This window comes from Mercenaria mercenaria, chromosome 19 (assembly GCF_021730395.1).
Source record: "Mercenaria mercenaria strain notata chromosome 19, MADL_Memer_1, whole genome shotgun sequence".
NCBI lineage: Eukaryota > Metazoa > Mollusca > Bivalvia > Venerida > Veneridae > Mercenaria > Mercenaria mercenaria.
The window spans coordinates 4,215,625-4,232,602 of record NC_069379.1 but is presented as its reverse complement, the minus strand read 5'-3'; the positions used below and the strand labels follow the sequence as shown (position 1 = coordinate 4,232,602).

Here is a 16,978-nt window from a genome sequence, read left to right as displayed (position 1 = left end):
ATCTAGCTACATGCAGACAAAGACATTCGGAGTTGTTAATGTACAATACCGAAACGTACACATCCCTCCATCCTTATCATCCATAGATACTTTCTAGTAGCATCTTTTAGGGTATTTAGCTTGATTTTCGTTGAAAATTCACCCGAAAGTTTACATGTATGCTGTCCGGTACGATTAGAACTGTTGTGATATTTGCAAATCAAAGTGCAAAAGGTCAAAGGCCACAATATCTTGCCTCTATATCGAAATTAAAAGTGTCGACTGCTAATCCGCCATTGTTCTTTTCCTTGTTGATCCTTTACACATGTTAATATTAAGGTAACTGTATAAGTACCTTAATTTGTAAGAAAATAAAATCAGCAATTTAAGAAAAAATGAAAAAAAAATGGCCGACTTAAGGAGTGTCTTAGACTGAGGTACTTTATGTATAACACTTAAGATATTTCCTATCGAGAAATTGGAGAAAACAAAAGGAAATCTTAATAACTGAGGAAAATGTCACTTGATCTTCTCTTTGCAATCTTAAAGCATTGTATGATTGAAATAAAACAGAACAATACTTGTGGAGATTTCCCTTACTTTACAAGATCTGTTATTTTCCCTTCCTGGTCTGAAAGAAATATCAAACTTTTGAAGCGAAAATTTTACTGATAATGGTTTAGGTTAAATGGTCAACTGCCTGCACAATTTTTAAGCCATTATGTCCAATAAATGGAAACAAGGTTTTAACAACGTCAATGTGCTTGTTATCTCTCAGCCTTATCATACGTTTGTCCTTATTTGAAGGTCAGAACATTTGCGCCGCAGAGATGAAATGATGTCTTTTGTGAAATTTTATGCATTTCCTGTAAGTCTTTATTTCAATTTGTGATTAAATATGTAAATTTCTGGTTGTTTGTAATATAAAGCAGCTGACAACTAAACTTTATGCATTTTTTGTTCAATTTCGTTCACTAAAACTATGAAGGATTAAGTGTAAATATTTTTGCTTCAAATTGATCGAGTTAAATGGCTGTGTTTCCGGTGTCAGCATATAGAAAACACATAATGGCTTTGAAATGTTAAAAGGCTGTTTACAGCAATATTTTATTGTTTTGAATGTGTTATATTTATTTTAGGATGGTTTGCTCATAATTTTCATTGTTAAATCACACTAAAACGTACCACAGTATACTTAAAATTTATGCTTAGAATGGCGTTTGTGGTTATAACACCTAGGTTATCAATTTTTTTTCTTACGACCTCTTTAATTTCAAAGAACATACCCTATGTTTAACATGTACTAAATACTACTTTTAGATTTGTGTGCTGTACTGTTTGGACGCAGGTAAAAATTACTATCGTCACTTTTTAGAAAAACTCCGGGGTAATCTTTCGAACTGTTTTGCTTTTATTAATCACTGGATTTTCATTCGTATTTAGCGCATATGCGTCTTGCCTGAATAAGCCCTTGAAAGTTCAGTTCCTTATGCATTAATTGCAACACCGTAATTCAGTGCCATACTCAAAAAAGTATCATATCATATATGACATTTGTTTTATACAACCAGATGTATGGGCACATGCACATTTACTTATTTGGTTTCCTTTAAATTGATCTCTGACCGTTCCTGACCCGTTCAAAGACGGTGTTCCGACTTGTAACTTGCTTTCTGTCCTAACCGTGATATCTTCTGTGTGGTTTATCACGTCCCTCTTCGCCCATTCATACAGATGTATAATGCTGACTAGAAGCGGTCCTTAGATGCTAAATAGGGGCCTCCACTTGGCCTCAGAAAGTTGTAGCTGTTTTTTTAGAGAAGCTGCCACATTGAAGCTGAATTGCAGAAATTTGGCCACATTTCAATTTTTAAATCTTCCACTAATTGAAAAGCTTAATATTTCTTGGCATTCTAGTCCGTCTTAACATATGCATTTACTTTTATTAGTGAAATATACGCTTACAAATGAATGGATCTACGTTTTACCAAAAAAAAAAAAAACAACGTTGCTTTCATAATTGAAAACTTTACACTATGAAATATACAAAAAGTATTTTAAAGTTTGAAACCAAAGGTTAATTTATATCATAATAAACGGAACAGTAAGCTGGCAAGTAATTGTTAGAACGAACGTTGGCTTGGCTTTACAACGCCCTTACCGGTAATTTGAATTTTTCATGCTTCGTAAGGCTTAAAATCTTTTGATACAGTCATGATATAATTTACATTTCCGTACATTAAGGTAATGTAATGAATTGTTTTCCACAGAAACTACTTGTTTATCTCTATAAGCACTGGTTCGTTCCCAGATTTATGCGCCATTGTTCCTGGTGAATATGTGCAATTAATATTGATGTATAAACGTTTAGTCCACATTACATCATAACGTTGATTTCTAAATTCATTTTGTTTCTCTATGTACAGTACTTATCGAAAATCAAAGATTACTTTATTTATAACCTGTAATGTTTACAGTCCTCACAAGTACAGATGATATCGGGGTCAAGGTTCGCCTTGCCGGTGGTACTTCAAACGGAACAGGTCGTCTAGAAGTATTTTTCAATGGACAGTGGTCAACTGTTTATAGTCGGAGTTTTGATCAAAATGATGCTGAAGTTGTCTGCACCATGCTTGGATATCAGAATCGGTTTGTCTCTCTTGAAGTCTCTGATCTCCAGATTTCTGCTCAAAACGATCTTTCCTTAAAATTATGAGTTTTTGTTCTTTAACATATATCTAAACAATGCTAAAAGAATAAGTAAAACAAAAAAAAAAAAGAGAAGAAAAAGATGCCAGGACGGGAATCGAACCTAGGCGGCCCTAAAAATAGAACTTTCTCGCTGTTTTTACTATTTCATCACGGAAGGCTGTTAGACCTAGTATACCAATTAAAATGTACATTGTTTCCTATGTCCGTTTTTTTAACAAAGTTCTCGTATCTAAGGTAGATTACCTCGAAAAAAGCATTACAAACGCTTTTCAATTTTTTGCGTAAAAAAATCATACACGAACCGATTCATTTTCTTATCAAACATATTTTTGACGTCACAATTGTAACGTCATAGCGTTAAACGGCATAACGCATATTAACGGCGTTCTTGCAAATTTACAAACATAAACAGGCATATATGTAAAAGATATCGTTAAGGATTGCTTGAAAATCCTAAGTTTCATGTTGGAATCGAAATAATAATTTGCTCTCGAATAAAGTCATCGTTTTTCGTTCAGATGCGTATAAGATCTGTCATTTCCTTATAATTCATTCGCATCTGAACTCCAAACAGTGCTTTTATTCAACGACAAATCAGAAAATAAGATATATAAGATTTATTTCTTTAGTCGCATATGTTTCCGTACCGTAACATATTTTGTCAGTGATTAAGTTTAAAATATTTATCAAGAAATATAGCATTAGTTTCCTGGTATTAAAAAGGTTTTCTCTTTCTGTTCTGTTGTCGTACGATCTTGTGGCCAGTGCCTTTAAGAATTATTTGTTATGGTGACAATTAATATTTTCCGTTATAATGTGTTGTATCTCATTCGAAAAACCTAAAATCAAAATCACAAGCTGTTATGAAATAAAAGGTTCTGTATAAACAGTACTATCATTCACATGCTGTTTTTATCCAGTGCATATATTAAAATGAAGATGCACCTGATGTAGTATAATAATTACTAGATAGAACAGATGTTCAAAACGAAAACAAGTATGTAAACTAAATAGTTAAAACAATATACTGAGAGTAAGCAAAACAAAGATTCGTAGTGCCAACACAAGGATGTTAGAAATGTATATATTTCTTGTCCTTATACTTGAGTCACTTGTTGCACATTCGTGAAAAGCGTTAGTGTAAAAGGTATATTAAATCATATCAATACAAATAAAACTTAATGTTAAACTAAACCTGGGCTATTTGCCCGTTCGTTTTGTAAAGTTCCATTACTTAGAAGATCTTTCATTATTTTTTTTCTTAAATAATTCAGCGGGCTGGTCAGTGTATTCAAAAACGTGTTTGGAGCTGGCTCTGGTCCTATTATTTCCACCGATTTCAATTGCCTTGGTACTGAATCTTCTCTAGTGAACTGTAGTCAGCCAAACAGCTGGCAGGTACATACAGACTGGAGACATTCGAGTGACACTGAAATGGGTTGTGAAGGTATAAGATAAATTCACATGTTGTAGCATCATCAATATACTCATCTAAGTTAATCTGAAAAGTTTAACTATATAGAATGTTTTTCCACATTTATTTCATTATCTAATACAAATGTAATTTTAATAAAATACTTGCAGTTATTGATTTTATAGATAGAATTAAACACTTGTAACGTTAATACTTCTATTAGGGAACTGCAGTAGGTTAATGGTATTGACTAGATTTCAAAAACAAAAACAAAAACAAAAATCATGGGCCTTAGTAACTAGTCATTAAAATATTCAAAACATTTAAGGGGTCGGTATTGAACACGAATCTCTGCTTATGGTAAGAGATTGTATTTAGAATCACTAATAAATCTATTTGTATTGTAGCTACTCCGATTCGCCTAGTTGATGGTGATTCACCTCAGTCTGGAAGAGTAGAACTTTTTATTTCGGTATACTTATTTAAAATGCATTTAAAGAACAAATCTTTCCCTGATTATTTGTCGCCTCACAATGCAATTAAATTCAGAACATTATCGTATCTGATTTTATATACCACTGCATTTGTATTAAATCAAGTCCCTTTTTCAATTGATGACAGAACAGAACATTGTTGAAAGTATATAATATTTTGCATTTTATCAAATTTTGAAATTTACTATAGTTGATTTGATATTCCAAGATGATATAGTCTTAGAAAATAGTGTTTTATTCGACACAACTTCTTATAAAGAAGTTGACAGTTAGCTTTTGAGATCATGTAGGAAGCTGTTTTAATCAGTAACCACGCTGATAATTTCAATGTATTTCTTTATTTATAGAATAAATGGTATACTGTCTGTGATAACGATTTCGATGACAATGACGCCAGTGTGATTTGTCGAATGCTCGGATTTTCTGACAGGTTTAGTTTTATTATCTTATCAAAACAGGATATACCACGTACATTTTATAATATTTATTACTTAACTTCCTTAATATTGTTACACTTGTCAGAGGTTATTATCGGTTTTTTATTAAATACCTTTTTTTCAATGTAATGTTATTCCTTAAATATTAATAACATAGAAGGATACACATTTTAAAGGAAAATACTATCAAATGCATTCATTGCAGCGTGCATCAAGAAGAAAACTATTATTCAATTTGATGAAAAGATATTGTGTGGTAAGAAGCGATGAAATTGTTGCGTTCATTTACTGAAACACAACCTAGAATAAAAATTTCTATACGTAATTTAGCATTTTTGTAAGGACAGAATAGTGAGATGTCCTCATACAGTTGTAGTATGGTCTTTGAAAAAAACAAAAGAAAAGAAAAAAAATGATATAAGCAAACCTATGAAATAAAGACGTTCCCTGCATAAATAACGTGTATGTGTGTGTGCGCGCGCGTGTGTGTGTACATGTTTTAATTCGAAGGAAAATTATCAAGATCATTTCATTTAAAATCACATTATTTGTATTTCAAGGTCACAAGTATTCATGCCAAAGAAAAACAAGTTTTGTACACGACTCCGAAATATTTTATTCTAAACATTTCCATTTTCTTTAAATCTGTGAATAAAGACCATAAGCACATAAAGACAACAATTTCTAACGCGTGCTTCTTGCTAGAGACCACCTGTGAACACACTTTAGTTGATTTTACAGTTAGACCTTTACCGAAGTTTTTTTGACTCGCTATCCTGCTGTTTAAATGTATTTTTTACATAGGCCATGCACGTGCCATTGAATGACAACAACATTTAGTATTATTTCAAGTTGCTGATTAACGAGCTTTTATAATATCTATATGATAAAATGTTATTTCTCTCAAAGCACATAATACCTTAATATGGGTTGGCGGAATTATTGTTGAATATCCTATGTGCTTTGGCGTACATTGTCCGATCCTGTGGTGGTATGGTGATTTGTTTATAGAAACTTTCTCTGCTTACATTTTTGTACACACAGGCGCGCGTGTATGAGCGTGCACATTTTCAACGTTTTCAATGTTGTATAGAATATGGATGAATATATATTGCTTTTAACATTTGTTATTTATGTGAACAATTTATTGAAGACTTAAGTGTTGATGATTTATCAGCCTTTCCCAGTGTGAAATAAATCTTAGTTATGTTTATTTTTAAGTGGGATTTCGCGTGCTTTTTCAAAGAATCATTATGGTCAAGGCTACGGAGGAGTCATTGTAACGCAATTAGAATGTGATGGCACAGAAAGGGATATTAAACAGTGTAAAGCCGAATGGGGAACTAACTCGTGTGATCACACGGATGATGCTGGCGTAAACTGCGGTAGTAAGTAACTGCATATCTCACTCTGAAATAAGGTGGACTAAAACACTGATGTCTAGAAGTCGCGAATATGTTTTGATATTCATCAAACATTTAGTGATAATGTATAAATTATTCTACTTATATATATTGTTACTAAATCTTTCTTTAATCAAATTTTCTGCTATTTAGCGCAGTTTTTACCTCATACTTAGCAAGGTGTTACAGGTTGGATACGTTGTAGTACATTTGTAGTAATGGCGTGTCAGAATTATATATTGTGCTTTCATGTTATATATCATACTTATCCCGATTTAAACCGTTAGAAATATAATCGTCTGGCAGGGACAGAAATAAGACTTGTAGATGGTGTAACAAATACATCCGGAAGAGTGGAAGTACTCCATGGCGGTAAATGGGGAACTATTTGTTCTCATGGAGGATTTTCCAATCAGGATGTCCAGGTCATCTGTAAAATGATCGGTATACAAAATCCGTAAGTAACATCATTACCGTGTGAATGCATTCTTTTATCATTTAATATGGAGTATATCTGTACGGTCGTGTTAGAGAATTTAAATTGCATAACATGCATATCAATTCAAAGGAGATCCTCTGGAAGTATTATGCTTGAACATACAACCACAGCTTTTGACATATTTGAACTACCACATTGTAGTTGGTTGTCATCCTTAAAGGTAACCCAAAATCAAACTGTTCTTAAAACCCCGTTCGCTAAAGTCATTGTCTTCAATTAAGGAGTTTTACTAACTAATCTTAGGTTGAATATTCAGGCGCAATTATTCTTTCAGTACAGTCGCTTTATCACTAACAAACGCTTTTCAATAAACGTCTATGTGATCAACAGTGTAATGAATATTAATGAGTTATTGTTTTGACCTAATAATAAAATAAGTGAAAGTTTCTACTTACAATCCGTTTTGAAAATCAAGACATTTGCATTCAATACACATAAGATATCCTTGGTATAATTGAACTAATAAAATCAACTTAAAAACAACTTAAGTCTGTTATTTTAAAAATCGTGATATTGTTTCGGTTATTATAAATTAATTGTTATTTTTGCTATACAATGTATTCATAGCCATATAAATTATGGTTAGTATTATTTTTCTACAATATTTATTTTTGAATCGCGAAATATGCTATTTCTATTTAAGCATGTTATAACGAATTTAAGTATTTGCTTAATTATATGTCTTATTTCTGTTCTTCGTTTTCTGTAAAATTAAGGATTGTTATGTTTTTATCTCCGAAATTATATACGATTCTGATATAAATGAACAGGTTAACATCGAAAACACATAAAAGGCAATACACAAGCATTTGAATTAACATATTTAGCTTTATTTATATAACATATACCTAAAAAATGCATCTATTCATTCAGAATGATTCTTTTATCTATTCTAAAAAAATCTATTCAGGTGCGTAGAATACTGCCATTGCAGCAGTGTATACTAAAATAGTATTATTTATTAATGAAAATGTACCTTTTATCTAAAGAAAAGAATTAGTCTGTATATTTTTTATTATATTGGATATTAAAAGTTTGGTCTGAACTCTAAAGACATCCCGTATATCAAGCTTAGGTCCAATTTTGCTTTACAATATGCAACTTTATATAAAGGTTATCATATAGAAAAAAGTAATTCAGAGAAATAAAAGTCCACTACTTGAGTAGGCTTTTATTTCCATAGCAACCAGAATTCTATATGTAGCAAATTAAAATAGACATTTTCTCAAATATTGCACTTTGTTCGTCTATGAATAAAGCTCGTGCACTTTAAAAGTTAATGCAGGATCAACATTTAATAACCAACAGAAAGCCATATCAATGATTGGCTGACCTATAGATGAAATAAAACTTGACATATCCCTGAATGTTATCAATACAAAAAGGCTTTTTGAAATAAGAAAAAAATCCTATACTTATTTTGTCAGTCACTGTATGTGTAATAGAGGTTGATAAGTAATAAAAAGAGCATCAGTAGGTATCAGTTCATTATATTATACTGCAGTCAAGGAAATTAGGTGCCTTGTATGGAAATACTTAAATACTTCATTCACTTGTTAAAAAAATGCCACGATGAACACTTGACATTTCTTATTAAATGTTGCTGCATTCATATAAAATGACGGCAATAATATAACAAAAATATATCTAAGATGTGAAATTGTTTTGATATGGAGTGCTCATTAATCATTATTCGTTAAGAAATAGATATTTCAAAACAGTCTTTTTTACCTGTTTATTGACTGTATATATTATATGTTCAGTATTTAAGGAACATTTTCAGAAATGCGTTCGGATATTCCAATGCTTACTATGGTGAGGGAACGGTTCACATGCTGTTATCACGTCTAGCTTGCGACGGTTCTGAAAGTGACATTACACAGTGTTCGTCGACTGAATGGGCTGGCCCTTCAGATACTCGTCTTGAATCAGACTTCATGTATTGTTCACATTCCAACGATGTTGGTGTGAACTGTGAAGGAAGTGAGTAACAAGTAATTGGAGTCACTTATTCTGTAAATTCTGAAATAATTCTATGATTTTGATGTTATATTTGATTTGATAGCGAAATCTGCATTATTTGAAATAGAAATGCATGCTTTCATAAAAAAAATATATGACAGACGCAAACAAACCATAACATCATTTTACATTAAGAAAATTATGCGTATTTATAACGTTACATATTATTAACTTTGTAAGAAACGAAAATACGACTGGTCGATGGAGTTTCGGCACAATCGGGAAGGGTAGAGATATTTCACTTAGGACAGTGGGGAACAGTATCAAACAAATACTTTGATTTTCATGAATTAAAAGTCATATGCAGAATGCTTGGATTTAATTACAGGTAATCTTTATCTTTGTTTATTGTGATGTGTTTCAAAATATCTTCACTGATTAATTATAATTCGGTGAATTTTTCACAATTAAAATTTCTTTTTCATTCTATAAAAAAAAATCCGTCTCATGTTGTGTTGACAAGCAAATTGAGATCCTCCAAAATAAACTACTCAACTCAAATCATCGATCAAAGCATTTCAACGTAAGTTAAAGAAATCGTTTCTGGATTATCATAAAAGATTTTCAGGATTCTTAAAGGACGGAGACAGCGTCTTTGTCGCCACGATGGAAACGTTTGTTTCCATGGAGTAACGATTCTTTAACCTAAGTAGTCGTTGCAATATGTCATTCCACTGAAAACAAGCACCAAGGACATAAGTTGCAGGTTGATAAAGAAATGACGTTCCTCTCAAAGACCTTGAATAAATATCAACATAATGTAGTGTACGACGGAAGTCCCACGAACTTGAGAAAAAAAAATGAAAATTAGTATTCAACTGTGTTGAAAACTAAACAAAATCTTATATGTATTATCAATTAAACAAAAAACTGTTTAGCCTAAATCAGTGTATACCAATTTTACTTTCAATCATGGTCTGGTTTAGCTCAAAGTCTTTCATCAAGGATAATGCATACTATGGTCAAGGTGTTGGGAGAGTACTGGTTTCGGAAATGCAATGTAATGGCGATGAATCCGATATTGGTCAGTGTTCAGCAACATGGTGGCCTATGACAGATTCTCTAAAGCATGATGCTGATGTTGGCATTAGCTGTGACGGATGTATGTACAACATGAATAATTATATATTTATTCCATATTTTCAATAGTGTATTCAAGCATAACGTTTGATTACTTATAACCTTCACTGTTTCAAGGCATTGCAGTATATGAATACCTATAAAACATAAACATGCGCTCATTCGTATTAAGGTATTGGACCCGTAATAGAGTATCTTCTTTCTGAAGAGTATTCAATTCCTACCATAAACCTATCTTGACTGCAATTTTCAGGCGGGGGGAGGGGGGGGGGGGGGGGGGGAGGTCGTAAGTTCAAAACCCACTGGGACCAAGTTTTTTTTCATGTTTTCCATTTTTCTAGTAAGTTTTTACTTCTTTCAAGACTTATTATGGTTGAATTGTGCAAAAGTAAAAACATTTCACACTATATGCGATTTTTTGCTGTTCAGTGTGAATTTACCTCTGAACCAGGAGGGGTAGAGTTAGACATCTTTAAAAATACTGAATTACGTGCGGTAAGAGTTCTCTATTTTGCCTTCATTCTTTAGATAACATATTGTGGAAGAAATGCAGATAGGGTTTACTATTGCCCCAAGGTTATTTTTGAATGAAGTAAGCAAAATTCAAAACAGACCCACAGGATTCGACCTTAATTTTTTAATGTTGGAGTTAGAATTCTGTCTCATTAAATCTGTTTACTTGAGTTACCCTAGACAAAAATGATTTTTACAGTTTTATTTTGTGTTTTATAACTGTTTAACAATAGTTTGATGTTTCTTTTATCAAAATTAATGCTATAATGAATTCTCTGCAAACGTTTTAGATAGTGGCCATCACATTGAATTTGTCTCTTCTTGAGCGTGTGGAAATACCATTAATTATACAAAATTTACAAAAAAAACGGCACGGTAAAAATTGTTTAAAATTTGCAACACAATATGAAACATGGTCAACTTTAAGAATATACTAAGCAAATGCCATTTTTTAAACATTACTATTAGGGGTCCAATACCTTAAAATGTAAAAGAGTTCTTAAAACCTCAAATAATTATTTAACATTTTAACATACATGTAACATTTTACCTCATAATTATAATATTCTCCAGTGCACATGGCTTTGCTCTGGCATGATCAAACCAAGATATGGAAAACAAAAATTTGTTTGTTTCAATTTGTGGTCGCAATATATCTTCTGAAAACAAGTTTTTAAATTTAATTTCGTGGCTGCGATGAAATACCGGATTTGATTGTGTCACTCCGTAAAATGTATTTCGATCATATTTATCAAACAAATACTCTCTGTACATGTACAATTAAAGGTCTAAGACAAGTTGCGCATAGTTAAACTCAATTATCACGAAAATCTGTAAGTAAATTTCAACTTAAAACAAAACGTTCAGCATTGACCTTAAACATATAGTCTAAAAATAATACGTTCCAGCGTATCTATTTCTTAAAACAGAAAAGTCCATATAGGATGGAAATTTCCTATGCTGTATTGTCGTTCTTCTGCTTTAGCGTAAGAGAGGCTCAATCCTGTCAACATCTTAGTCCATTACGTCATAATTTTACCTTTAATATTCAATAGAATTGTATGCTTTATTTGGTATGAAAATGTCAAGATATTTTGACAAAATAAATCTAACATACGCATGACGTTTGGCCGAACGTTTGGCGCCATGAACAACATTTTTACTCAACTATTCGGACAATAGCTATACTACTTGCCCCGGCTTCGGTGTCGGCGTGACCCTGCTTGTTTAAAGTTTTTCGGCAACCTTTGTTTTTCTGTCATATCTTTGTTACTCTTGCTTATATCTTACTGTAACTTCACATAAACATTGTCCAGTATACAAATAAAGCAGTTGTAGGGGCTGGGCCCATTATACCTAAGGTCAAGGTCACCAAGGAGTTATACTTTGAATTATTTTCACGTTAATTTTTTTCGAAAGCTTCGTTTATAGACATATCTTTGGTACTTTAAAAGATAATGACATGAAATTAAAAGTGTACAAAAATGTATGTTTATAATCATCTGCATGTGTGGCTATATACCCCATAACTCTAATTGTGTTTCTGACAGAATTATGCCCCTTTTGTACTTAAACTTTTTGCAATCTTCGCTTTCTGGATACTACTTCAATGCAATATAAGATAAAGACTTAAAATGTATCTTTATCATTATCATCTTCATGTGTGGTAACAATCCCCATGACTCGATTTGTATTCTTGACCGAATTATGTCACTTTTATACTTAAATTTCTTACAAACTTCGTTTTCTGGACATAAATTTGGTACTACATAAGATAATGACTTGAAACTCAAAATATTGCTTTATCATCATCAGCAGCATGTGTTGTAATAATCCTAATAACTCAAATTTGTGTATTTGATGGAATTATGCCCCATGGTGTATCTTCCTTTTAAAGTAGAGGTCTCTTATTCAGACATATATTCATTTTACTGTCAATTCCCCGAATAGTGGAGCACGCTGTCTTACGGACAGCTATTGTTGTACAAAGCGATGTTAATATGTTCCTTCAAGCAAGAACTTACTCAAACTCGCCAACGCCTAAACGCAAAGGTCAGCGTTCGTCACTGAGATTTGTGTTTCACTAGAAATGACATCGGATTTTTCAATATTCCGTGAAGATAATGGATTTAGCCATATATAGCTGTATAATGCCGGCCGCAAGTTTATGTAACTCAAATTAATAGTGATATCTCTTGAATAAAACCTTTGTCTTTCATATCCATTATATTACAGTTATATAGTTCGTTCAGATGTGACTTCCAGACATTGATTTTTTTTCAACTTCAAATGGCTGCTTGCGATAAATCTTTCTTAAGTAACTGTTACAGCTATAACTGCCAACAATAACAATTTATTTATTCATGCCAGTCAGTTACAGATCATGAGAGGGCTCTATTTTGTTGAAAGAATAATTAGTTAACGCGAATGAGCTAGAATGTGTTATAGCTAGCTATGTAGACATAATTTGCAGGCTTTTTATTAGATAATTTAACGTGTTTGAGTTATTTTTAAAACATATTGCAGTAAAGGTAACGTTTCAAATAGAAAAATAAGTGACGACCATACAATTTTGACCAATCAGTCACGTTCAAAGTACATGTAATTTTCTCGCGCGTAATGGTGTAGGGAGTGATTACTATTTTCCCCAGCTTAAAAGATAGCATTTTAAGACAAAGTTACATCTCATTTCATTAAACTGATGGCTCTATAGCAGCATTTGCTCAATTTAAAAACCACTTTCACTATTGAGTCTGAGATATTTTTCGGCTTAGAAAGCTTTGTTTATTCAAAAGTCATCGATGAAATAAAAAAAACAGGTATCTAAGAATATACGAGATGTTCTGTTATTGTAAGTAAATAACACTAAAGTCGTTAACATACAACCAAATTACAGATATCCCAACAAAACTGGTAGGTGGCTCAGATAATGCATCTGGGAGGGTAGAGATTTTTCATAACGGATATTACCATACAATTTGTGCTGGAGATTTCACTAGACGAGATTTAATCGTGGTATGTCGGATGCTTGGATTTGAAAACATTCCGTAAGTATATTTTTAATCAGTTAAAAATATTGAAATCATCACTATGGTAATAGCACAACACTTGATAACAATATCGCTCGGCGTGACCTAGCTGGAATTATTTAAATATATAACAATTTAAGTCCTTGCATTATACTAGCCGCAAATGTATAAATTAATTAAAACGTAAAATTTTAAAAATGGTTAGAAACATTTTGCTATTATCTACCTCATATATTTTCAAAACATGCAGACATTGATAGAGGAATGACAAATTCCAGTTATGATCTCAAGAAAACTTTTCTGCAACTGCTTCCTAAAAATTATTCAGTATTTTATTTCTTAAAATAATAGTATGTTCGCCACTCTAACCAATGATGCAGTTAGCTTTAAAGGAAATCTCAGGCAAGTGTTATGAACTCTCATCGAATTACTCCGTCTAAAACATGGGCAGCCATAAACATACAGGCTTATCCTGTGTACAGGATGTCGTTTTATTAAATGACTCTACAAGTGATCTGCAGGAAGATATATTACTGATTAAGAAATCTAGCATTGCAGCTGAGAAAGTTAGATCGGATCATTACACGTCTGTAACAGGTTCCCTCAAGCAGATGAAGCAAGAAATAGACTCACGTAACCAAATATTGTCTAATGATATATCATGTTTTAAACAAACACGTGTAAGCTCATACATTAAAGGAGTTCATCACAATATTTTGTGCGCAACTCAATCGCGCAGCAAGCGATAACTATTGTAAAGTTCAGGATTCGCCGCCGAAAGTGCATAATTGTCTGATATGCAGCGCACTCGCGCAAAAAGTATCGTATGTACTGACAATATAGGTCGTGTATCCATATTTTACCTTTAAAAATGATTGTGTTTTATTGGAGGAGTAGTCGTAGGATGTGCTCGAATCAAATACATTGTGAACAGCCAATTTGAAAGTAAACTATTTCGTCCAGTAATAATGCAGCCGACTCCAAGTCAAATAAAATTCCAGAAAATCTTAACATAGATCTATCTCCTTCAAGTTCAGATGTGACTTCCTAAAATTGTTGTTATACTTTTTGTGCCCCGTCCTGCATTTCATGTAGTAAGACCAGAGTTATGGCCATTGACAGTCAAATTGTACATAAAGGGTCTAAACATATGTGTCGCATGTACCTCGAAAGTATATGCGCCAAGGGTCATGAAACAACACAAGAATTAAATTCAGCATGCGAAGTTGTGCGCCAGTGCTTTTATTTGAGTTTTCACTCAGTTAAAACAGATTTATGACCCTTGACGAGGTCAAATATATACGAAAATGGCATGTAGATACTTGTGTAGCACGTATCTCAAAAAGTATTTGACCTAGAGGCATGCAACCTTAAAGGAGCATTATTCCGCATGTGAGTAAGAAAATTGGTTAAGAAACTGATAATAACATTGTGCAGTTTGTTTTGTAAGAAAAAAAAATGTTCATAATTTTAGGTGGGTGGGAAAATAAAAAAAATATACTTTTGTGGGTGGAGTGAATATTTTTTTTAATTTTTCCTGAAAACAAGCATGGGTTGATATTATTTTTTTTGGTTTAGATTTTTTGTTTTAGTTCTAGCTTACATAACATAAAATTTGGTAAAATTTTGTCCGCTAGATTTTTCATGTCATTAAGAAATACTTCGTGTTTTTCTTAGTTTCAGATACTTTCGACATCTGTCAAGAGTAATTTTTCTGAGTTAATATATCTATATGTTGGCATTTTATGCATAGTTATAGTGGTTTCATTAATTGTGATGCATAAACAGTAACACCAGAGTGACATGTATGTATTGTTTCTTCAGACAAAAATACCGATTTGGTGTTCTTAATAAACTTTGAATATTGAAAAAAGAAGCACGGGTACCTATCATTTTTATTTCTTATTTCAACTTGTCATACATCAATTTATAAATATGCATAGTTACAAAAATTTTGTCCGCTAGAAATAATTGTGAAAAACATCTTTAAATCTATTAATATACAAATATCAGTTATCATTCAAAGAATTAATACACTTCAACAGCAAGTTGACAACAGTAACAAAATATAAGACCGAATCGTGCACGTCTTGTAGATACCTTTCTTGATGACTGTTTAATATATATATTCACCGCCAGTAATCTGATTATCTCAGACCCGTGTATTGAGGATTCCTACAGCTTCGGTGAGATCAAATCCATGCATAACGGAAGTCGTATAGATTCATTCGATAGGCATAAAACGAAACACAAAAATCTTCGTCCTAGGAGGCGTAACGTCTCGACAAACACTAGTAAATCTGTGACTTTCGCTGATATTATTTCAGACATTGAAACGACGAAGTCTCCCAAGCGTCACGGACTACCTGTCCGTATTGCTAGCCGTGAAAACTAATTCATATGCAGATGACTGTAGCGTAAAAGTAAGAAAAAAAGACTAGACGATATTGTGTAAATGGTTTCAAAATCACAATCGCCCAATCAAAATTTTAGTCTTAGTTTCAAAACCAGGCCCTTAGGTTTCCATGGTTCGAATATTTTCGTCAAAAAGGTCACCAGATAAAGTAATTAATTTAGAAGTAGATGAAAATTGTGACTTAGTTGAACAAAGGTCATTTTTGGCAGGACAATGTATCGTGCAAAGCGTGGCTGTCAATTGGTATGCTACTTAAACGCAGAGCTGAAAATTATGTACAGAACAGTCATTCAACGTCAGAAAAAACATGAGACACCAAAGTCATTTTCCAATTATTACAAATACGATAGCCTCAGTGGTATGACAATGGCAATGTAGTTTATTGATTTTGGCCACCGGCCCATATCAACATAGTTATAATACATACGTACAGTAATGTGTGGTGTAACAATTCAATTTATAACTTCCTTCTTCATCTTCTCTAATTCAGACAATGATAGCAGAATATATGGTAATAATACAATTAAGCTTAGTTAATGCATTAATATGATAAAATTGATATATATACACATTTTGAGTAAGCAATGTATAAGTTATAGAAGTTCTTGAAGTCAACAATGTTAGCAATAAAATGGATCAAATATCATTACACAGCAGCAACTATATTTCTACTTTCTAATAAATGCCTTCTTTCATTGAAAGCATTATAACAGTATCTTGATAACTTCCTTAAGATAGTAACATTTTGAGAACCCATTAGTATATTAAATTTGTTTATAGAAGTATTAACATAGAATTTACTTGGTATATATTGTTCTCTTATATGCAGCAAATCAGGACATATTAATACAAAGTGAAATTCAGTTTCAACCTCTAACTGACATAATTTACATATTCTTTGATCTCTTTCAATATTGCTGTACCTCACCTTTTCTATTTCTAAATCATGCGATGATGTTCTTAGTCTAGCCAGTGCATTT

The 16,978-nt window shown here is 32.4% G+C and overlaps 1 protein-coding gene across 1 annotated transcript in view; it reads left to right on the top strand.

Annotated features, from left to right (window-relative positions):
• Positions 1 to 729: 729 nt before the first annotated feature.
• The window catches only part of LOC128551188 (scavenger receptor cysteine-rich domain superfamily protein-like), a 28,771-nt gene continuing 12,522 nt past the window's right edge, over positions 730 to 16,978 (top strand). Inside the window, exons 1-12 of the mRNA XM_053531763.1 lie at positions 730 to 847; positions 1,300 to 1,327; positions 2,457 to 2,628; positions 3,966 to 4,138; positions 4,513 to 4,577; positions 4,947 to 5,029; positions 6,258 to 6,424; positions 6,746 to 6,896; positions 8,722 to 8,921; positions 9,141 to 9,288; positions 9,887 to 10,062; positions 13,450 to 13,600. Coding sequence (XP_053387738.1) covers positions 815 to 847; positions 1,300 to 1,327; positions 2,457 to 2,628; positions 3,966 to 4,138; positions 4,513 to 4,577; positions 4,947 to 5,029; positions 6,258 to 6,424; positions 6,746 to 6,896; positions 8,722 to 8,921; positions 9,141 to 9,288; positions 9,887 to 10,062; positions 13,450 to 13,600 — 1,547 coding nt within the window. The 5' untranslated portion in view covers positions 730 to 814. The remainder of the gene's footprint in view (positions 848 to 1,299; positions 1,328 to 2,456; positions 2,629 to 3,965; positions 4,139 to 4,512; positions 4,578 to 4,946; positions 5,030 to 6,257; positions 6,425 to 6,745; positions 6,897 to 8,721; positions 8,922 to 9,140; positions 9,289 to 9,886; positions 10,063 to 13,449; positions 13,601 to 16,978) is intronic.